At 44.8% G+C, this 23,493-nt stretch overlaps 2 protein-coding genes across 4 annotated transcripts in view; both read left to right on the top strand.

The window, feature by feature from the left end:
* Positions 1-23,493, top strand: part of LOC141114281 (NXPE family member 4-like) — a 319,509-nt gene that overhangs the window by 65,430 nt on the left and 230,586 nt on the right. The window lies entirely within an intron of this gene.
* Positions 1-23,493, top strand: part of LOC141114280 (NXPE family member 1-like) — an 80,429-nt gene that overhangs the window by 14,097 nt on the left and 42,839 nt on the right. Inside the window, exon 3 of the mRNA XM_073607877.1 lies at positions 9,044-9,105. Coding sequence (XP_073463978.1) covers positions 9,044-9,105 — 62 coding nt within the window. The remainder of the gene's footprint in view (positions 1-9,043; positions 9,106-23,493) is intronic.

Here is a 23,493-nt window from a genome sequence, read left to right as displayed (position 1 = left end):
CAACGGATAAGTCTGCTGGGGGGGAAAAAGCTGGGGTGGCGGTGGAAGCCGCTAGCAAGCAGGAGGCAATTATATTGGCCGATTTGTGTGAAGTGTAAAGTCTACGTGTGTTTTGAGGGGCCCCTGGGAGCTCACCTGAAGCCGGAGGTGTGAGACAAGATTTGGAAGGGTGAGTACGTGGAGATCTTTTCCTTGTTGTCGCTAGAAAAATTCAACCTAGATAGGGTGAAGCCGGAGGAGACCAAAAAGGAGGATGAGGAAAACAGGTGGTACAGGCTGATCCCGTGAACTTTCCCTAACTGGTTACAGGCTATTATGGCCAGCGTGATTGGGGAAAAGAACCCCGAGCACGGTTCAGCGCTTTACTGCTACCTAGATGCTGTGGGAGAAGCTTATAGATTCTACGGGGGCACTGCCTGGTTGCGATACGACGAGCAGTTCTGGCAGCGGAGGGCTATATGCCCGTCCTTGAGGTGGGATCACAAGGACATTAGTCTGTGGATGAGACTCATGACATTGGCGCAGGCTCTGAACCAGTTTTTTCAAGGACGGGCCGGTGGAGCTGATACCCCGGGACAATCGGTCAGAAAAAAGAAGGGAGCGTGCTGGCAGGGTACTTGCAAATTTGAGGGGTCCTGCCAGTACAAGCATGAGTGCTCGGGATGCGGAGGCGCCCACCCAGTGTCCCGTTGTTTTAAGTAAGGAAAAGGGAGTTCTGGGGAGTCTGGTAACAAAAGGGACGACGCCAGTGAGGGTGGAAAAGATGCAGCCTTTTCTACATAGGTACCCTGACAGAGAGGCGGCATGAGTGTTGGGACTCGGTTTCTCAGAGGGGTTTTGCATACCTTGTGCATTGGCCGAGGCACCTCCGAGGTCCCGGAACTTGCGATCGGCTATGCAGCATTCTGATGTGGTTTCAGAGAAACTGCCAATAGAAGTGGCGCTAGGCCGCATGGGTGACCCTTTTCCAGCGAAGCCTCTGGCTAATTTGGTGGTGTCTCCATTGGGGGTGGTGCCGAAGAAGGAGCCCAATAAATTCTGGCTCATTCACCATCTCTCTTTTCCAAAAGGGTGTCGGTTAATGATGTGATCAACTAGGAGGAGTGTACAGTAAGTTATACTTCTTTTGACACTGCAGTTTTCTGGGTACGTCATTACGGGCAGGGGGCCTTGATGGTGAAGGCCGATATTGAGTCGATATTCTGACTGCTCCGGTCCACCCCAATAGTTTTCGGTTACTGGGATGCTGCTGAGAGGATGCTTTCTATGTGGATCGCTGCCTGCCCATGGGCTGTTCGATTTCCTGTGCTTTGTTTGAGCGGTTAAGCTTGTTTATTGAATGGGTGGTTAGGGACGTGTCTGGGGTGAATTTGATCATCCATTATTTGGATGACTTCCTGTGTGTGGGCTCGGCCTCTTCAAAGACCTGCATGGTGCTACTGACCACGTTGGAACACATCACAGACCGTTTTGTAATCCCATTGGCTCCAGAGAAGTTGGAGGGTTTGATTACGGTTTGACTACGGTTTTAAGTTTCTTAGGCATTGTCCTGGACTCCAGCGCCATGGAATGCCACCTGCCAGAGGACAAATTAACAACATTATGTTCGATTGGTTCGGGAACATATGGAAGATCTGAGGGTGTGGCACTCCTTTTTGGAGTCCTTTAACGGGCGGGCGGGATGGATAAGACAATCTGTGAGTGAGGCTACGTGGGCAGCCTACAGTAAGGTATGGCAGGAATGGCTAGCATTGATGCAACAGTTGGAGATGGACCAGGAAGGCCCTGAGGTTCGTCTTTTAGTTCTTTACTTCATTTTGCGGAACCTTGAAAACGAGGTGTCGGTGTCAGTGCTGGAAAAGAAGCTAGCTGGCTTGGCGTTCTTATTTAAATTAAAGGGGTGTCAGGATTTCACCAAAGATTTCTGAGTAAGACAAGCGTTGAAGGGGTATCGGCACTCTCAAAGACGTAAGGACACTAGGCACCCTGTGTCCTTTGAGATCTTGCGGAAGGTGTTAGCACACCTGTTGGGTTTATGTTCCTCGGCCTATGAGGCTGAGTTATTCAGGGCAGCTTTCGCCTTGGCATTTTTTGGGTCTTTTAGGATAGGGGAGCTGGTCAGCCCATCTAGAGCAGTGCATGGGGGTATGTTGGCTCATGAGGTTTGCTGTACGGAAGATAAGGTATCCCTGGTTCTGTGCCGATCCAAAATGGATCAAGGGGGTGAGGGTAGGAAGGCCAGGATTTTTTCACTGCCAGGGTCCCCTTTGTCTAGTGGGGGTGGTGAAGGAGTTTCTGAAAGTACGCCCAGGGTCAGCAGGGGCCTTTCTGATACACGCGGATGGGTCCCCTCTGTCTCGATTCCAATTTGCTGCGGTGTTCCAGAAAATGTTTAAGGGCATTGGGCTTGGAGGAGAAGAAGTTCTCCTCGCACTCCTTTCGGATAGAGATAGCTACGGAGGCGGTGAGATGTGGGATGGATGCTGAGGTGGTCAAGCACATCGGCAGGTGGGAATTGCAGAGGTACCAAATTTATGTTAGGCCCCACCTGTTGGTTGAGTAATGATGTGGGGCAGCAGGGACATGTTGGGTAGATGAGATAGTAAGATGCTGTGGTGTTATTTGGAGTTTGCTTTCTTCTCTTTCAGATGGAAGGCAAGGCTTGGTCTGGATACTAGGCCACTCGTATATGTTTTGGGGGGGCAAAGCAGGCTGATGTTAGGCCTGAAGGGAGACAGTTGGGCATTTCAAGGCAAGAAGCTTGTATCCGCTGGTTGGGGGTGACGGGCATGCTATGGAGTAGAATGGTTCCAGAAGTGCACAAATTGGTGCGATTGGACAGGCTGCTGGACGTCTTAGTGTTACACTTAGGCGGCAATGATTTTGGGGTGCGGTCCATGTTGGACATCACGAGAGATATCAAGTTTGATTTCTTATGTCTCCGCATGGCCTTCCCGGACATGCTAATTGTGTGGTCTGACATAATCGCATTGATGACTTGGCAATTAGCTAGATCGGTGGAGAGAATTTATAAAGCGTGTAGGAAAGTTAACAGGGATATTAGCAGATTTGTGGTTCAGAATGGGGGGTTGGCTATCAGGCACTTGGAATTGGAGGTGGACACTTGGAGATACCTGAGAGGGGACAGGGTACACCTGAATGCAGTAGGAATTGACATGTGGGCCCTGGGTTTGCAAGATGGCATCCAGAGAGCGTTGAGGGTGTGGAGGGGCAACCAAGGGTAAGGTTTTTCCCTTGGGCACTGTGGCGGGTGTTGGTCTTTGCGGGATCAGGAAGACACCTCAGAAGGATGAGTTCGGGTCCCATCGGTGGTATGGGTCCTGATGGTGGTATTCCAGTTAACAGTGGTTTAACTGGAAGTTGGTTAATGGGGGCACTGCGGTCAGTGGATTGTCTCAGTGGCCTATTAACATATTTAAAGGTGCTGCAGTGCCAGATTGAACAGATGGTATGTGGAGGTTTCTGGCAAAGACCAACGATAGTAAGGAATATGGGTTTTTCTTTCATCTGAGTAACAGAGATGTTTTACGGATATGTTAAAGTTGTTCAAATTTTATTGGTTAATAAAAGAGGCTGCTATGGCCAATGTTTACTCCAAATTGGTGTGGTCTTATATAATAGTGCAATGGTAAGGGTTATTTGAAGTAATAAGGTGGGTCTGGCAGTATGGTATAGTACATCTGTTATACAATGTCATGAAGCCAGATGTTCACTATCAGGCACTCCAGTCTCTGCACACTTCAGCAAGCTAGCAGGATGGACTCTGGGAACAGTACCATGAACAAAAGCAATGAATGGCCAACTGCAGCGACCGCTCTCTCGGGTCTGGACCCCTGTCCCTTTTATAATACACAGAACTAGTAGGTCAGACCCAAAAAAGCCCACCAAGAAAGAAACCAAAACTCAATTAACATTAACTCTCCTCTATATAACATAGTAATACCTGATAAAATATTCATGTAGTTAAATATGGCAGTGAACTCAATTAGTCTGACAATCAAGGTGAATAAATGTTTGTTTAAATATCTTATCATTAAGGATGAGCCGAACACCCCCCGGTTCGGTTCGCACCAGAACATGTGAACAGGCAAAAAATTCAGATGAACACGCGACACCGTTAAAGTCTATGTCATAAAAAGTGTTTGGAGACCCGGGTCCTGCCCCAGGGGACATGTATCAATGCAAAAAAAAAAGTTTTAAAAACTGACGTTTTTTCGGGAGTGATTTTATTAATGCTTAAAGTGTAACAATAAAAATTAAATATTCCATTAAATATCATGCCTGGGGGGTGTCCATAGTATGCCTGTAAAGTGGAGCAGTTTTCCCGTGTTTAGAACGGTACCACAGCAAAATTACATTTCTAAAGGAAAAAAGTCATTTAAAACTGATTGCGGCTGTAATGAATTGTCGGGTCTCGGCAATGTAGATAAAACTCATTAAAAAAAAACGGCATGGGTCCCCCCCTCCCAGTCCATTACCAGGCCCTTTGGGTCTGGTATAAATAGTAAGGGGAACCCAAACCAAAAATTGAAAAAAAAAATGGCGTAGGGGTTCCCCCCAAAATCCTAAAAGATAAAAAAATAAAAATGTCCCACGATGTAAATCCACCTCACGCCGCCCGGCAAGCCGAAAAAAGAAAAAAAAAAAGCCGCAACAGCTCCGCCTCCATGGGAGGCTCCCACCGAGTGATGCTTCTTCTTGGTGACAGCTGTTATATAGATGGGGGCGAGAGTCACTCGGTGACGTAAACGGGCGACCCCACCTTCCTCTGATGTCACGTGGTGTCAGAGGGGGGCGAGGTCACCCATTTATGTCACCGGGTGGTCCCGCCCTCAGCTATATAACAGCTGTCACCAAGAAGAAGCGTCACTCGACGGTAGCCTCCGATGGAGCTCGTCATTTTTATTTTTTTATCTTTTAATAAAGGACTTGTCCCAAAGTGTCTCCTGTCTTTTTTACTATTTTTCACACTTTTTTTTTGTGAAATGTTAGGGATACAATGTACACGTTACCAATTCACATAGGGGGGAGCCTGGGATCTGGGGGTCCCCTTGTTAAAGGGGGCTTCCAGATTACAATAAGCCCCCCCCACAGAACTCCACAACCACTAGGCAAGGGTTGTGAGGATGAGGCCCTTGTCCCCATCAACATGGGGACAAGGTGCTTTGGGGGCTACTCCAAAGCACCGTCCCCATGTTGAGGGCATGTAGCCTGGTACGGTTCAGGAGGGGGCGCTCTCTCGTCCCCCCCTCTTTTCCTGCGGCCTGCCAGGTTATGTGCTCGGATAAGGGTCTGGTATGGATTTTGGGGGGACCCCTATGCCATTTTTAAAAAGATTTTGGTGCAGGGTTCCCCTAAAATCCATACCAGACCTGAAGGGCCTGGTATAGATTTTGGGGGGACCCCCACGCAATTTTTATTTAATTTTTGGTTTGGGGTTCCCATGCCATATTTTTCAATGAGTTTTATCTATATTACCGAGACCCAACAATTCATTGCAGCCGCAATCAGTTTTTAGATGACAATTTTTCCTTTAGAAATACCATTTTGCTGTGGTACTGTTCTAAACACGGAAAACTGTGCCACTTTACAGGCATACTATAGACACCCCCCCAGGCATAATATTTAACTGCTTCAGCCCCTGAAGATTTTACCCCCTTCCTGACCGGAGAACTTTTTGCGATTCGGCACTGCGTCGCTTTAACTGACAATTGTGTGGTCATGCGACGTTGTACCCATACAAAATTAACCTTTTTTTCCCACAAAAAATTCTTTTGGTGGTATTTGATCATCTCTGCGGTTTTTATTTTTTGCGCTATAAACAAAAAAAAGAGCGACAACTTTGAAAAAACACATTTTTACTTTTTGCTATAATAAATATCCCCCTTTTTTTTTAAAAAAAAAAAAAGCAAATTTTTTCTCAGTTTAGGCTGATATGTATTCTTCTACATATTTTTGATAATAAAAATCACAATAAGTGTATATTGATTGGTTTGTGCAAAAGTTATAGAGTCTACAAAGTAGGGGATAGATTTTATAGCATTTTTATTTTTTTCTTTACTAGTAATGTCAGCGATCTGCGATTTTTATTGTGACTGCGACATTATGGCAGACACATCGGACAATTTTGACACATTTTTGGGACCATTGGCATTAATACAGCGATCAGTGCTATAAAAATGCATTGATTACTGTAAAAATGGCACTGGCAGTGAACGGGTTAACACTAGGGGTTAATTGTGTTCCCTAGTGTGTGTTCTAACTGAAGGGGGAGGGGACTGACTAGGTGAGATGACAGATCGCTATTCATACTTTGTATGAACAGACGATCTGTCACTTCTTCCCTCAGAGAACCGGGATCTCTGTGTTTACACACAGAGATCCCAGTTCTCTCCATGTTACGAGCGATCGCCGGAGCCCGGCAGTCATCGAGACCGCCGGGCACTCTTATCGGCTATGGGGGCAAGCTGCGCACATGCCCCTAGTGGCCACCAGAAGGATCGACGTAACATGACGGCAATTCGCCTACCCGTGCCATTCTGCTGCAGTACAACTGCGGCAGCCGGTCAGCAAGCTGGAATTTATCATTTCTATGTCACTTTAAGCATTAATAAAATCACTGCTCTCAAAAAAAAGCTGTTTTAAAAACTTTTTTTGCATTGATACATGTCCCCTAGGGCAGGACCCGGGTCCCCAAACACTTATTTATGCTAATAAATTGCATATAAGCCTTTAGAATGAGCACTTTTGGTTTTTCATGTTGGTGTTCCATAGACTTTAACGGGGTTCCGCAGCTTTCAAATTTGCCCTGAACACAGCATAATGTTCGCTGTTCTCAGAATGTCCGAACAACCAAAGTTCGGCCCGAACTTATGGTCAGGCCGAACCATTTGCCCATCCCTACTTATCATCAGTAGAGCCCATATTTATGTCCAGTATACGGTTATGTTATATTATACTGAAGTGGTATTAAACCCACATCCAAAAATGTTATATATTGTAGCTTACCAATCGTTAGATGTAGGGGCTTCACTGGTTTTCTTTTTTTAGGCTTTTTTCCCTCTCTGTTTTCACCTGGTGATTTGGCCAGTAAAACATTGTATACCTCCTGTATTAAGCTGGCCATATATGGTTTGAAAATTGGCCGTTTCAACAGTAACCAGACGAATTTCGATCCATGTATGGCCGTTCCTGTTTGAAAGGAATTGATCTCCTCCCAAATGGGACTGTTGGTATATATTTGTTTGATCAATGCTTGCAGCCAACCAGCTGCAGCACTGATCAGTGTTTTCTAGCAGTAGAGGAGTCCCACTGCTAAAATGCAATAGCGCAGCAATGGATTTCCCCATCCACCTTGAATGCGTTTTGTTTTTTTGATCAGCTGGCTGGTTAATATAGCTCCCATTGTAAATATCAGCAACTTTCATCGGAACTTAAAGAAATTATAGGTTAATGAAAAAAAAATGTTATTCTCAGAGTTGAGTGTAATATTTTTATTTATCTTCAGCTGCCTTTTCTCTGGATCTGTAAATTTGTCCCACTCCAGCCGCTTTAAAATTGTGCACGCCTGTGCAACGGCAACAAACATGTAAATTTTGCTCTCTATAGGGTGCGCTTTAAAAGCCTTTACAGGTTACCACTTTAGATTTACAGAGGTGGTCTGGTGCTAGAATTACTGCCCATGATCTGATGTTTGCGGTGATACCTCACATGTGTGGGATGATTGATGTTTGCATACGTGCGCTCACCTTGGCGTGCAAGCATGGGAGGACAGGGGAACTTACTTTTTTTTTTCATTATTCATTTTTTATTTGTGTTTTACACTGCTGCAATTGCTATTACAAGATTGCTCCGATTGCTATTGCAAGAGAGCCGACCGGCGGCTCTAAAAAATGATACTGGGGTGATACTGCGCTAAATACACCCCTGGTTTTTTTATTGAAGATAACTTCTACTTATACATTAGTATTATACATTATTTAATGTATATTATTATACATTATTATTATTATTATTATATATTATTATACATGGTTTCATCATACTGTCACATGTTTGCCTTAAAGGACAGGTTCATTTTAAAGTTCATTCTTCGAACTGTTCCCCTCCCCCCTTCCCAACCCTAATAACACAGAACGCGCACTGCTATTTTGCTACAATCGTCGCACAATGCCACTGGGGGAAAAATGCGAATTTTAAAAACATGCTACACTTGTCACCCAAAAAAAGAAGCATGAGTTTTTTTTCGGCCAACAAACGCGCATAGGGCAGCCCACCATGTGCCCTATGTGTGACATTCAAATTCGAGTGCCAATCGCTCGCTTGTTCCCACTACGTAAAAGTGTGAATGCAGTTTAAGTGAGACAACTTACCCCTGTTGGCCCTAACTGGGCCTCCCTCTGCCCCAGGCCCCATAGAGGCTGTGTGGCTGGCTAATGTTCTACAACATGAAGGTCCACCACTGGTTGGAGGCCAAGGGCGTAGAGATGAGAAGATTTATTTTCTAACTGAACCCGTCCTTTAATGTCTACATCCAAGAACAAAAAAGTAATATACTGCAGTTTATAAGTCTTCAGATCTGCTGGCAACAATATTTTTCTTTTTTAGACTAAAAACATTTTTGGCAAGTTCAGATTATACTTGTTAACCCTGCTAGGAATCTATTATGCTTATACCTTCCCGTGCACTGAATAGTCTCATTACGGGTTCTCTTCTGTAAACTACAAGACCCTCCCCTTTTCTAATGGAGATAGGAGGTGTCTGTAGTTTGTGTCAGGAGAGCAGCCTAGGACAGGAATTGTGTTACTGGCAGGTTTACCAGGTGAAAAAAAAAGACTATAAAAAGTAAAACTAATGGTGCCACCACATATAAGGACCAGTAAGCTGCAATATATTTCATTTTTGCTCCTTGGTTCAGATAAACCTTTTTTTGGGGGGATGGGCCACATAAAACAATGAAATTATATCAGCACCACTGAAATACTAAATGTATTTCTTGTTTTTCAATTATTTATAATTAAAGGTCCAAAATTGGCATAGAAATTCCCAAACAAGTTGGAAGTATTGACGTTTTAAAATGCCCAAGTAAGTTTACATTTCTATATTATTTTTATTTGTAAATCCAAAGGAGATTGTATAGTCAGATGTAATGAAGAGGAGTGCCACAATAATATTAAATCTTATGGTACCTTCGTCCCAGCAATATGAAGAAGAACAAATGGTGGTGGTGGTGGTGGGGGGGGGGCTATCATGGACTTTAATGGTACCGTAGAATAACTGCAAAGGACAGTCACAAATTAAATTGTATACATTTTTAATACAAGAATACATATATTGATACGATACAAAATGATTTTTAAAAGTTAACTAGGATAATCAGACAAACATATGCTCCATAGTCACACAAGTGTGGCATCTAGAACATGAATACCACATGTGCATTGCTTGCTCTACGGATGAAGTTTTACCGCTTCTTCAGAAGCTAGATAGTACATACACATCAGGATTTATATAACGATTATCATATAACTATGTATAATGAAAACATACATTAATATCAAAATATATATATATATATATATATAATATATATACATAATGTATGTATACTGTATGTTTGAAGGCTGGCCGCAGGCTAGCCTGGATTTGTAGGAGGAGTCTGAGGGCTATATATCCCTCCTCCTCCATCAGATCCTTCGTCGGACCATTTCCGGGTTACGCCGACACACGTCACTTCCGGGTCCTTGCTGAGCGACGGTCGGCTGCAACAGTGGTGGCGGTTCCTCTCTCAGTGCTCACGCCGGGCACCTCCAGGGAGACCGCCCACCTTCTTATCACCCCATGGTTTATCCCCGGTGTCTTGCCGAGAAAGTTCCCCCGGTGGATAAGGACCCCCCTGTACTGCGCAGGCACAGCGCTTGAGCAGTACGAACGACTAGGAGCCGCCAAAAATAGCCGAACATGAAAAACTTCAATCAGCTGTACACGGCGCCTGCGCCCTAGGTCCAGGTTGAAGCCCCACCATCCAAGTGGACCTAGAGGGAGAATAAAAAAGTGCCGAGCGAAGCGAGGCCGTGCCCGAAGCCTGGCGAGCAAAGTGAGCCCGTGAGGGGCCCTCTTACAGGCGCCGTGTACAGCTGATTTCTATTCTATTCGGCTTCGGCTATTTCCGCCGGCTCCTACTGTGCAAGCGCTGCGCCTGCGCAGTAGAGGGGGGTCCTTATCCGCCGAGGGGAACTTTCTCGGCAGAACAACGGCTCAGGCCGGGGGGGGGGGGTTCGGCCGCCTACCAGCTCCTCTCTCCCTGTACAGATCCACGAGGGGGCCGTCCGCCCGCTTTCTCCTGGTGCTCATGCCGGGAAGGGGGATGACCGGCCGCCCGCCCGCTTCTCCGGGTGCCGCCTGCCTACGTTACATGCTCTATCCGGCATTTTCGAGGGGGCACCCGCCTGTTTTCCCCTGTGCTCGTGCCGGGGAAAGGGGGTGTGGGGGCATCCATCCTCCCTCTTTCTCCCTAGTCTATCAGGGGGAGGGGATATCCCTGCATGTCGTCACCCCTTCCATACCGAATGAGAAGCGAATGGGAGGGGGGAGAGGGCCCTAGAGAACATTAGGAGCTGGGTCTAATTTACATAACCACGCCCAGGGGCTGTATGGGGCGGGAATCAATGCATGATTTGAGCTGTACTATTACTAGCTGTACTATTGCTAGTGTCTCCTGCTGGGGCTTCACTGCAGCTAAGTATGTGTCCAAATACAATACAATACAGTACACATAATAATAGACAACTTCTGCACACATTGTACATTTGGAATTCTATCTCCCGGCTCCTCATGCCGACAGGGGCCCATATACTCTGACTCTGGCTTTTGGATGGGGGGTGGACCTTCATCCCTCCAATCGACTGCATACCAGCGCAATATCCACCGTTTCACTCATTCAGTCCAGCCTGATAAAGCTGCAACCAGCTTTTTCTTTTCACTCATTCACACGGCCGTCCAGGGCTATACAACACCCAGATCAGCATTTCTGCGGCCTGTACAGCCAGGTATTCATGAGCTGCAGCCAATCAGCCATACAATCAATGACAGGCTCTGCAGCTGTTCACATGTGACCACACATGGAGCAATTACCTGCAGTTGGGGTTAGTTGAGCGGCTTTGACAAAGGACGGGGAATTAATACAGGGAAATACCTGTTTTGTGGTGTAAATATTGGTGCTTTTTCTGTGTGTTAAAAAAAATAAAAACAAAATCTAGTAGCTCTTCTGCCGCCCCTGCCCCATGCACGCCCCCCCCCTTTCAAGCTGCAGAGAGGGGGGGTGGGGGTCACTCAGGGCAGTAACAGGATAGGGGGGGTGCTGGTTGGTGGGTTAGCTCCACTGCCATGGTCGGATCATAGGATTCCTTGCCCGTGTTCCTGTCTTAGCGTGTTCCTGTGTCAGCGTGTTCCTGTCTTAGCGTGTTCCTGTCAGAATCTTTCTGTCTTAGCATGGTCCTGTCTTAGCATGTTCAGTCACAGCATGTTCTGTCATGGCGGTTTGTCAGCAGGTGGTCATAGCTGTTCTGTCACAGTATGTTCAGTTTCAGCGTTTTTTCAAGTCATAGCTTCCTGTCATAGCGTATCCTGTCTTAGCTGGGCTTTCATAGTGTGTCACTGTCATAGCGGGTGCTGTCACTCATGTTCCTTCATGACATTCCAGTCTAATGGGTTCAGTCTTGCAGGGCCGTCCTAGTGTAGTTGGCCAGCGCGACCAGCCTCGGCATCTTGGTCATACCGTGTCCAGTCATAGCGTTCTTGTCATTTGTAACATGTAATTCGTAGCATTTTCATTCATAGCATGTCATTCGCAGCATTTTAATTCGTAGCTTTTTCATTCGTAGCATGTCATTCGTAGCATTTTCATTCATAGCATTTAATTCGTACTGTGTCATTCGTAGCATTTTCATTCGTAGCATTTTCATTCGTAGCATGTCATTCATAGCATTTCATTCATAGCATTTTCATTCGTAGCATTTAATGCGTAGCATGTCATTCGTAGCACTTTTATTTGTAGCATTTCATTCGTAGTATGTCATTCGTAGCATTTTCATTCATAGCATGTCATTCGCAGCATTTTCATTCGTAGCTTTTTCATTCATAGCATGTCATTCGTAGCATTTCATTCATAGCATTTTCATTCGCAGCATTTTCCTGTTGTAGCATTTTGTTCGTATCGATTTTCCTGTCATAGTGTCTTCCTGTCATAACGTCTTCCTGTTGTAGCGTCTTCCTGTTGTAGCGTCTTCCTGTTGTAGCGTCTTCCTGTCCTAGCGTCTTCCTGTCCTAGCGTCTTCCTGTCCTAGCGTCTTCCTGTCCTAGTGTCTTCCTGTCCTAGTGTCTTCCTGTCATAGCGTCTTCCTGTTGTAGCGTCTTCCTGTCGTAGCTTTCATTCGTAGCTTTTTCCTGTCATTGCACTTGCCTTTCATAGCTTTCTTTCCTGTCGTATAATTTCCTGTGTAACTTTCTTTCGTAGCATTGTCTTGTCGTAGCGTTTCCTGTGTAGCTTTCTTTTGTAGCATTGTCCTGTCATAGCTTTCGTTCGTAGCATTTCTGTTAGCTAGTGCTCACATCCAGGGTCTGTCATGCCATACGGGCTGAGGTTTCGTTTTAATTGATTGTCGTCCCACAATCTTCTCGCCCGTATACCATACGTCATACGATGCACGTTCATTTCATTACACTTGTACGACTACCCGCCACGGTCTGTGGGTGCACTAGCCTGGAGGGTTCAGTTTTGCTACCTGTCTGTTTTCTGTCGTAGCCTTTCATTCGTAGTATTTAGTTCGTAGCAATTCTGTTAGCTAGTGCTCACATCCAGGGTCTGTCACGTCCTACGGATCCATACAGGCTGAGGTTTAATTTTTAATTGATTGTCATCCCACAATCTTCTTGCCCGTATACCATACGTCATACATGCACATTCACCATTACACCTTTACTACTACCCACCACAGTCTGTGGGTACCTCAGCCCTGAGTGTTCGTTTTTAATTACCTGTCTTTTCGCTGCAGGTTGCTCGGGCTCTCTTACTGCATACTCTAGGGTGGTGTTGTCATTAGGTTCACATTCACGCGCTGTTGGTCTTGTCATTTCTGCACCTACATCCTCACACTTGTCAGGTACGAAGGGGTGTTGTTGTTCATGGGTTGGTTGTCTGTTCTCATTTCTCTAGTTTGCGTTTCCTTAGGTCAGGGCATGACACGCGTTCCGGAAGCGCCAAATTCACATTTATCTCTCCAACGCCACATGGGGGTTCAGTGCATGGATCACCCCATCAGTTGGGGGTGGGACCATACCAAACTCAGTGCTGAGTTTTATCACTGGTGTACCCCTTTCTCGGCCTCAGCTGGGGGGTGGGGCAGTACTTTTTAGGTTGTTATTCCAAACTCCGTCCCAACCTCTTCTATCCACCAGCACAGAACATGTTTCTATGCATAATTCTTAACCTAGATTCATGCGGTTCTTAGTGCGCTCTTAACGTCCATGCTACAATTGTCAGACAGGATGGAGGGGATCATAGCCCGCTCGGCTAGAGCGGAGGTGTCAGCTGCAACCCCGGCTCCTGCTCTTCTCTGTGCGCCTGCAGGAGATGTTGGAATTTCTTCAACAGGGGCATGTGGAACTGGGGGCTAGCCTGGTCAGAGGCAATCAATCTGGCCAATGGTTCTTTATCCAGAGTATTCTGAGGGCTTCTACCAAGGGTGGGAAGGTTTCATAGGTTCATGTGTCTGGCTCTCACTGCATATTGCCTGTGCGATTTGGCCATCTGCCAACACTATCAAGTATCTATCAGGTGACCAGCATTTCAGGCCCCTACAAACTCCTGTCAGTCTATCCATTTTTGCAGCTCACCCTCTCTAAGCCATCATAAAGGGTAGTTAGGGATGTTCTCTTTGGCACAGCTACCAGTTACCGGCCAGGTTTTCGTGGTGTTTGTCTTCCTGTCTCCTACCCTTGGCGCAGTTACTAGTTGGTGCTCTAGGCAGTTCCCTTTACTACACTTACAACTTCCCCATGATTAGAATAGAGGGACAAGCCAGGGGTTCATGGTCTCATTACCGTACCACAGTAACGGTGTCGGATCAAGTATTCGTCCTTCTTTGCAATATTCCTCTGGTCAGCTCTTTCTGCCTTCCCCATGCATCCTCTCACTAGGAACAGTTTGTTCCCATGTCCAGGTTTACCTTCCATATCAAGCTCATATCCTAAACCCTTTACTGGATATTAGTCGGGATTGAAGGCTACTATGTGGGTCTCGAACAGGGGGTCCCTTCTTTTTTCATCAGTTACATGGGGTGCTGGAGGTACTCCCTGTTTTAGCAGTTTCATACGTAATCCCCCTTTTTTGGTAGACATCCAGGCTTTTGCTATTCTCTGGACGGATGGCTGTTGCTGGCCCTTCATTGAAGCTTTCACATCACACCTACTTCGTGTCTCTTTTTGCCCTCTTTTAGACATACTGACCAGCTAGGCCAAGGCACACCTCAGGTCTTGGTAGTTAGTATTATCGCATTTCCAAGTGAAGACTCTGACTACAAATATATATACAGTGGGGACAGAAAGTATTCAGACCCCCTTACATTTTTCACTCTTTGTTATATTGCAGCCATTTGCTAAAATCATTTAAGTTCATTTTTTTTCCTCATTAATGTACACACAGCAACCCATATTGACAGAAAAACACAGAATTGTTGACATTTTTGCAGATTTATTAAAAAAGAAAAACTGAAATATCACATGGTCCTAAGTATTCAGACCCTTTGCTCAGTATTTAGTAGAAGCACCCTTTTGATCGAATACAGCCATGAGTCTTTTGGGAAAGATGCAACAAGTTTTTCACACCTGGATTTGGGGATCCTCTGCCATTCCTCCTTGCAGATCCTCTCCAGTTCTGTCAGGTTGGATGGTAAACGTTGGTGGACAGCCATTTTTAGGTCTCTCCAGAGATGCTCAATTGGGTTTAAGTCAGGGCTCTGGCGGGGCCATTCAAGAACTGTCAAGGAGTTGTTGTGAAGCCACTCCTTCGTTATTTTAGCTGTGTGCTTAGGGTAATTGTCTTGTTGGACGGTAAACCTTTGGCCCAGTCTGAGGTCCTGAGCACTCTGGAGAAGGTTTTCGTCCAGGATATCCCTGTACTTGGCCGCATTCATCTTTCCCTCGATTGCAACCAGTCGTCCTGTCCCTGCAGCTGAAAAACACCCTCACAGCATGATGCTGCCACCACCATGCTTCACTGTTGGGACTGTTTTGGACAGGTGATGAGCAGTGCCTGGTTTTCTCCACACATACAGCTTAGAATTAAGGCCAGAAAGTTCTATCTTGGTCTCATCAGACCAGAGAATCTTATTTCTCACCATCTTGGAGTCCTTCAGGTGTTTTTTAGCAAACTCCATGCAGGCTTTCATGTGTCTTGCACTGAGCAGAGGCTTCCGTCGGGCCACTCTGCCATAAAGCCCCGACTGGTGGGGGGCTGTAGTGATGGTTGACTTTCTACAACTTTCTCCCATCTCCTGACTGCATCTCTGGAGCTCAGCCACAGTGATCTTTGGGTTCTTCTTTACCTCTTTCACCAAAGATTTTCTCCCCCGATAGCTCAGTTTGGCCGGACGGCCAGCTCTAGGAAGGGTTCTGGTTGTCCCAAACATCTTCCATTTAAGGATTACGGAGGTCACTGTGCTCTTAGGAACCTTAAATGCAGCAGAAATTTTTTTGTAACCTTGGCCAGATCTGTGCCTTGCCACAATTCTGTCTCTGAGCTCTTCAGGCAGTTCCTTTGACCTCATGATTCTCATTTGCTCTGACATGCACTGTGAGCTGTAAGGTCTTATATAGACAGGTGTGTGTCTTTCCTAATCAAGTCCAATCCATATAATCAAACAGCTGGACTCAAATGAAGGTGTAGAACCATCTCAAGGATGATCAGAAGAAATGCACAGCACCTGAGTTAAATATATGAGTGTCACAGCAAAGGGTCTGAATACTTAGGACCATGTGAAATTTCAGTTTTTCTTTTTTAATAAATCTGCAAAAATGTCAACAATTCTATGTTTTTCTGTCAATATGGGGTGCTGTGTGTACATTAATGAGGAAAAAAATAAAACAAAATTAACAAAAATAGTATACAGTAACATGTAATAGTGATGAGCGTCTACCGCGAACCCCCCCCCCAGAGAAAATGCATCATCTTACCAAAACTGCATGTATGCTGGTGGCCCAGAAGAAGTATGGCCCATCCCGGAGGGAAAGGGATCCCCTAACCGAACACAAGGCACAAGATGGAGATCTAATCAAAAATCAATAAGAATTATTTAGAGTGATATATAATATATATACACATGTATATACTGAACCATATAATGGCCAGTAATAATATTGTTAAATCATGATTAAATCATGTATGATTTAACTATATTATTACTAAACTGTAGCTTCCCAGTGCCAGCAGCACTCATGTAGCCCCAGACCATGACACTCCCACCACCATGCTTGACCTGTTTGCCGCCACACATGCCTGGTTGCCGCCACACACGCTTGACATCATCTGAACCAAATAAGTTTATCTTGGTCTTATCAGACCACAGGACATGGTTCCAGTAATCCATGTCCTTAGTCTGCTTGTCTTCAGCAAATTGTTTGCGGGCTTTCTTGTGCATCATCTTTAAAGGAGGCTTCCTTCTTGGACGACAGCCATGCAGACCGATTTGATGCAGTGTGCGGTGTATGGTCTGAGCACTGACAGGCTGACCCCCCACCCCTTCAATCTCTGCAGCAATGCTGGCAGCAGTCATACATCTATTTCCCAAAGTCAACCTCTGGATATGACGCTGAGTATGTGCACTCAACTTCTTTGGTCCACCATGGCAATGCCTGTTGCGTGGAACCTGTCCTGTTAAACCACTGTGTATGGTCTTGGCCACCGTGCGCTGGCTCTGTTTCAGGACCTTGGCAATCTTCTTATAGCCTAGACCAGGGGTCTCAAACTGGTGGCCCTCCAGCTGTTGCAAAACTACAAGTCCCATGAGTCATTGCAAGGCTAAAAGTTACAAGCATGACTCCCACATGTAGAGCAACAATTCTTTTTTTCAGATCCTCAGAGAGTTCTTTGCCATGAGGTGGCATGTTGAACTTCCAGTGACCAGTATGAGAGAGTGAGAGCGATAACACCAAATTTAACACAGCTGCTCCCCATTACCACCTGAGACCTTGTAACACTAACCGAGTCACATGACACCGGGGGGGGGGTGGCTAATTGGGCCCAATTTGGACATTTTCACTTAGGGGTGTACTCACTTTTGTTGCCAGCAGTTTAGACATTAATGGCTGTGTGTTGAGTTATTTTGAGGGAACAGCAAATTTACACTGTTAAGCCTCGTACACACGATCGGATTTTCCACAGACAAAACCTCTAATTTTTGTATGATGGGCATTGGCCAGGAACTTGTCTTGCATACAAACGGCAAGGAATTGTCAGCCAACAAACATGAACGTAGTGACGTACTACGTGGTTTTTCAGCTCTTTAGCACCGCCCTTTGGGCTCCTTCTGCTAATTTCATGTTAGTAGAAGTTTGGTTAGTGTCATGGTTTGTGCTTTTCATTTCGCACTTTTCAGTTTGTTTCTGAACGGCCGTTCGTCAACCAGCCATGTTGCGGAATCAGAGGAGATAACGTGTTATTTATTTTTGGCCTTGGTGTTATTGCTTTGACCCAAGTCCAGTCCAGGAAGAGGAGGAGGAGGATATCTTGGACCAAAAATTGGTTGCTTTATTAATCGTGACCAATTATGTCATATGCCTTTGCTGCGGGAGCTCCAGGAGAATAATCCGGATGATTTTTGGAATTATCTTCGGATGAAGGACCCCTGCTTTCACCAACTCTTGGCATTGTTGACCCCCTATATCAAGAAGCAGGGCAGATGCGTGAGGCTCTTATTTTATTTTTTGGTTAAATAATGATTTGATTTGGTATATTTTCTAGATTTTTGGATGTATAGAATGCATTTTTGGTTAAGTTCTATTGGCAGATATCATGTCTAATTTTATTTGTTTGTTTTTTTTAATGCACAAAAAAAATGTGTAGAATACTTGGCTATGCATTTTACTTCAAATGACAGTTTGGGAGTAGGCAGTTACATTTTAAAAAATACAATGTAAAATTAACAAGGGACACCAACATAGTTGTATCTTTGATCTTAAAAACTACGGGATAATGGTGTTGTGGTAAATTGCACCAAAAAACAAAAACAAAATAACAAGCATAATACTATTATTCTTGGTATCATTAGAAAAAAAAAAAGACTTTGAAAATTAGTTTGCCATAACTCCATCAGTATCACCAGCAAAGCAACTTCATTATTATCCCATTAAAGAAGAAGATAATGTGCGTTGCATTTCGAGATTGCATAAATTGTCATGTCACAAATGTCAATTCTCAATTACGAATGCTAGTTTACAAGACCGACCGCTTCTGGCTCAACCTTGCTTCCGAGCATGCGTGTTTGTAATTTTGACCTTTGTCCGATGGACTTGTGTACACACGCTCGGAAAATCCAACAACAGACATTTGTCCACGGAAAATTTTAAAGCCTGCCATCCAACATTTGTCCGCAGACAATCCGACAACAATTGTCCAATGGAGCGTACAAAAGGTTCGATTTTTTGCCAACAGCCTGTCATCACACAATTCCCATCGTAAAATCTGACCGTATGTACGAGGCTTTATACAAGCTGTAGACTCACTACTTTACATTGTAGCAAAGTGTCATTTCTTCAGTGTTGTCAGATGAAAAGATATAATAAAATATTTACAAAACTTTGAGGGGTGTACTCACTTTTGTGAGATATTGTATGTATTCTTGTATTAAAATTTATAAAATTTAATTTGTGACTGTCCTTTGCAGTTATTCTACGATACCGTCAAAGTCCATGATAATCCCCCACCCCCCCCATTTAGTCAGAAGTAATGTCTGCAGCCAGCTTTACACATATGTGAAGGGACGTTTTGGGGTTCTTTTACTAAAATCAATTAACTAAGGCCCCTTTCACACTGGGGCGGGGGGGGGCAGCGGCGGTAAATTGTCGATATTGTTAGCGACGCTTTACCGCCAGTATTCGGCCGCTAGCGGGGCAGTTTTACCCCCCGTTAGTGGCCGAGAAAGGGTTAAAAACCACCGCAAAGCACCTCTGTAGAGACGCTTTGCCGGCGGTATTGCCGCGGTGTCCCATTGATTTCACCGCTCTGAAGATGCTGCTAGCAGGACTTTTTTTATCATCCTGCGGCTTTCACACTGGAGACACAGCAGTGGCACTTTCAGGTCGGTTTGCAGGCGCTATTTTTAGCACAATAGCGCCTGCAAACCACCCCAGTGTGAAAGGGGCCTAAGTAAATGTTCACAATGCAAAGTGTATGTTAATAAATAAGGTGAGCCTGTATTCACTTTGAATCACCCAATCGGGTGTGAAAGAAGTAATAAAAACAGGATTTTTGTTAGCACAGTCAATTGGTTGCTCTGTACCACCTATAGTTATGCCCTTAGAGGGAACACGCAATACAGCCAAACTAACCACTCCACCTACATATCTTAAAGTAGAACTCCCACAAAAGCAGTGGCGTAGCGTGGTTTGCAAGCACCTATGGCAAGGCAAGTAATTTGCGTCCCCTAACCTGCGGACTTTTAGCACTCCCCGAGTCCCTTCAAATACAATAGTACTGACCTACCTGATTCCTATACTGACCACTACACTAGCCTACTTGATTTAAACACTGACCAACCAGATTCCTTTACTGACCATTACCCACTACACTGACCACTATACTATACTGAGAACTACACTGACCACTATACTATACTGAGAACTACACTGAGAACTACACTATACTGTCCACTACACTGACCACTATACTATACTGTCCACTACACTGAGAACTACACTGTCCACTACACTACACTGACCACTATACTATACTTTCCACTACACTACACTGACCACTATACTACACTGACCACTATACTACACTGACCACTATACTACACTGACCACTATACTACACTGACCACTATACTATACTGACCACTATACTACACTGACCACTATACTATACTGTCCACTATACTGTCCACTACACTACACTGACCAATATACTATACTGATCCCTACACTGACCACTATACTGACCACTATACTGACCACTATACTGTCCACTATACTGTCCACTACACTGAGAACTACACTGACCACCATACTATACTGTCCACTACACTATACTGACCATTACACTGACCACTATACTGACCACTATACTACACTGTCCACTACACTGACCACCATACTATACTACACCGACCACTATACTATACTGTCCACTACACTAACCACTACACTAACCACTATACTACACTGACCACTATACTATACTGTCCACTACACTGACCACTATACTGTCCACTACACTGACCACCATACTATACTGTCCACTAAACTACACTGACCACTATACTACACTGACCACTATACTATACTGATCCCTACACTGAGAACTACACTGACCACAATACTGTCCACTACATTGACCACCATACTATACTGTCCACTACACTGACCACCATACTACACTACACTGTCCACTACACTGACCACAATACTACACTAACTGACCACCATACTACACTAACTGACCACCATACTACACTAACTGACCACTATACTAATGAAGTAATCGTTATAATAATTAATATTATATCTGTGTATTAATTTGTCTAGTCCCTATAATTAGTTAGTCTATAAGAGTCTGATAAGCACAATGATGTAACAAACACCTCTGCTTAGTAAACAAGTTACATTTATTTCCCAATAAAATAGGAATGTACTAAAACAGCAGAATTAGGAAAAAACTGATATAAAGGTATTACAAGAAATTGCAATGTTACATAGCTTACCATCAGAACACACTATACTAAACAGCATATCTCTACAACATATAACACCAATGAAATATCAAAGATACTTATCACACATGGTTTCATCTGCTGGTTCTGGATGATAAAAGGGGTCTAGGCCACATGGAATTTAGGCCTAAGCCCTCAGTCAGATCAAAGTCCCAAGATGGCAGAGGGACACCCTCATGGCAGGCTTTTGAGCAACAAAGAGACAGAACAATTGCCTGTGTGCCCCTTCCATTCATACACGCCCACTCATAGCCACCCCCATTTGCCTTTCATCCAATAGATATTGCTGAGAGGTATTCCTTCAAATGTCTGCCCTTTCTCCAGGAAGCATGGTGTATTGTTCACTAGGGTCAGCGTCTCTATTAGCCCTGTGTTAGCCCTGTGTCAAATCTCAATAGACATCTTGGCAGCAGTGGTCTCTTTGAAGCTTGTAATCACACATGTCACAGCAGGTGGGCTTGAGCCAAGGCATTGTTCTTCTGATCACAAAGCTTTGATGTGTTTCATTCCTACCTGGCTGTGTCAAAGAGGAAGTGTAATACCAGAAGTAAGATATTAAACAATGTCGCTATCAAACATAAACCACTTTGCGCCTTAAGGGTGCATACCACCCTTCTTCAGACACGGCTCCTATCGAACAGTCCATAACTGTTTTCTCCCCAACATGTGTTTCCAAGCCAGTACCTATAGAACAGTCTTTAACTGTCTTAACGTGTTGTGTTTTTCAACATGTGCAGAAACAGCCCCTATGGAACAGTCCATAAATGTCTTAACGCATGTTGCGCCTCTCAACATAGGCCTCAGAACCAGCTCCTGTGGAACAGTCCATAACGGTCCTAACGTGCTGTGTTTCCCAACACGTGCCGCTTTGCTACTGGGTGACACACCAATATCATTCTTCCGTGACAGCTTCCATGTCACCATTCTGTATCTTCTTCTTTCTAACATCTTCATGAAGGGTATAATACAGGCAAGGGGTGTCCATACACTCACCATTCACCAGCACACACCCTGAGCAGCTTCTTAACCAGCTTTCAGATATAGAGTCTCGAGGAGGGCCTTCTGCCCATATTACTGGCCTAAAATACACCTTTATCACTCTATACCAAGACATAAATCAACCCATTACCATAATATATACATATATACCTATGACCCATCAGATTTCTGGCATGTCAGCGGTATTGCAGGGCTCTGACTTGGCAGCAAAGTCTCTAACTTGTACGCAGAGACCCTACCGTCACCTCGTCCCTCAACTTGCATAGCTAAATGGGAGACCCTTCTATATAAATATCGAGTCTAATAACACATATAAATCTGCAACAATGACAAAACCCACACAATGCCATCCCTGTGCCTGGATTTCAGAGACAATGCTCAAGGTATACCATGCACCTCTACCTATGGTTAGGTTCAAGGATTCCTCTAGTTCCATGACTAACGTTACATTGGTATTCTTTAGGACAAAGAAACAAACTCGTCTATGTCCCAAATAATACCCAGGTGTTTCCCTCCCAGCAATGACCTCTCCATCCAGAACACAGAGTGCAATATCTTCCCAACATTTTTTGCTCACCATCATGCATTGACCTGGCCTACAAAAGACATCATGGTCATGCTTCCGACCAAGGGAAGTATCAACCTGCCTCCAGCTTCCATCTTCTCTGATCATATGTGGGCAACAGCCTCAAATGCAAAACGATAGATTCCCCAGTCAGTAAGCCCATTGATGCCACCAAACGTACAGACCGAGTCTGAACTTCTGTATATGGGATCATACAGCATAACACCTTCCACAATCCAAACTAGTACAGCCCATCCAGACATTGGACCACCACTTTGGATCAGTGTAAGCGACGTGTTTTGGCAAAGTCTTACTGAGCAAAGTCTGAGCAAAGTCTTACTGAGCGGTGATGCTAACTCATCAGGCCTCTGTCCCTCATATAGAGACTGTACAATCAGCTCAATGCTGGTTGATAATTCCCCCTGTCGCTGTTTGCATGCCAGAGCCAATGACAGATTTCTGTCCTGTACCGTCACACTCTCTACCAACCTCCCAACACGGTTGAGAAAATCTGGAGCTACTTTACCCTGGGTATTTATGTGACTTTGCTGAATGTTATCAAGGATGCCACCAATCTCTCTGAGTAACGAAGCCCCGCTTATTCTCTGACGCTATGGCTGCGAGTTTGTTCCTCAGGAGGCCAATGTCCACTCCATTAGCAACACCCTTCCCAGCTCCTATTCCCCCCAATATGGTGCTGAATACATCCCTCCTCTTTTGGGTTACTCCTCAGAAATAAGCATCCTGCATGAACCTCATTCTGTGTCTGCACATCTCTGGGAGTAAGTCACTGGTACAATGACCGCACTTGATTCAGTGTATATTCAGCACATATAGGGTAATAGGTTTTTATCAACCACTGTGAGATGTTGCAGCACCATGTGGTGAAGGCATACTGTACCCTGGTAGCCAGCGTTTGTTCCC

The sequence above is a fragment of the Aquarana catesbeiana genome, linkage group LG12 (assembly GCF_042186555.1).
Source record: "Aquarana catesbeiana isolate 2022-GZ linkage group LG12, ASM4218655v1, whole genome shotgun sequence".
NCBI classification, from domain to species: domain Eukaryota; kingdom Metazoa; phylum Chordata; class Amphibia; order Anura; family Ranidae; genus Aquarana; species Aquarana catesbeiana.
Note: the sequence above shows the minus strand (reverse complement) of the source record. Positions and strands in the feature narration are given on the sequence as shown.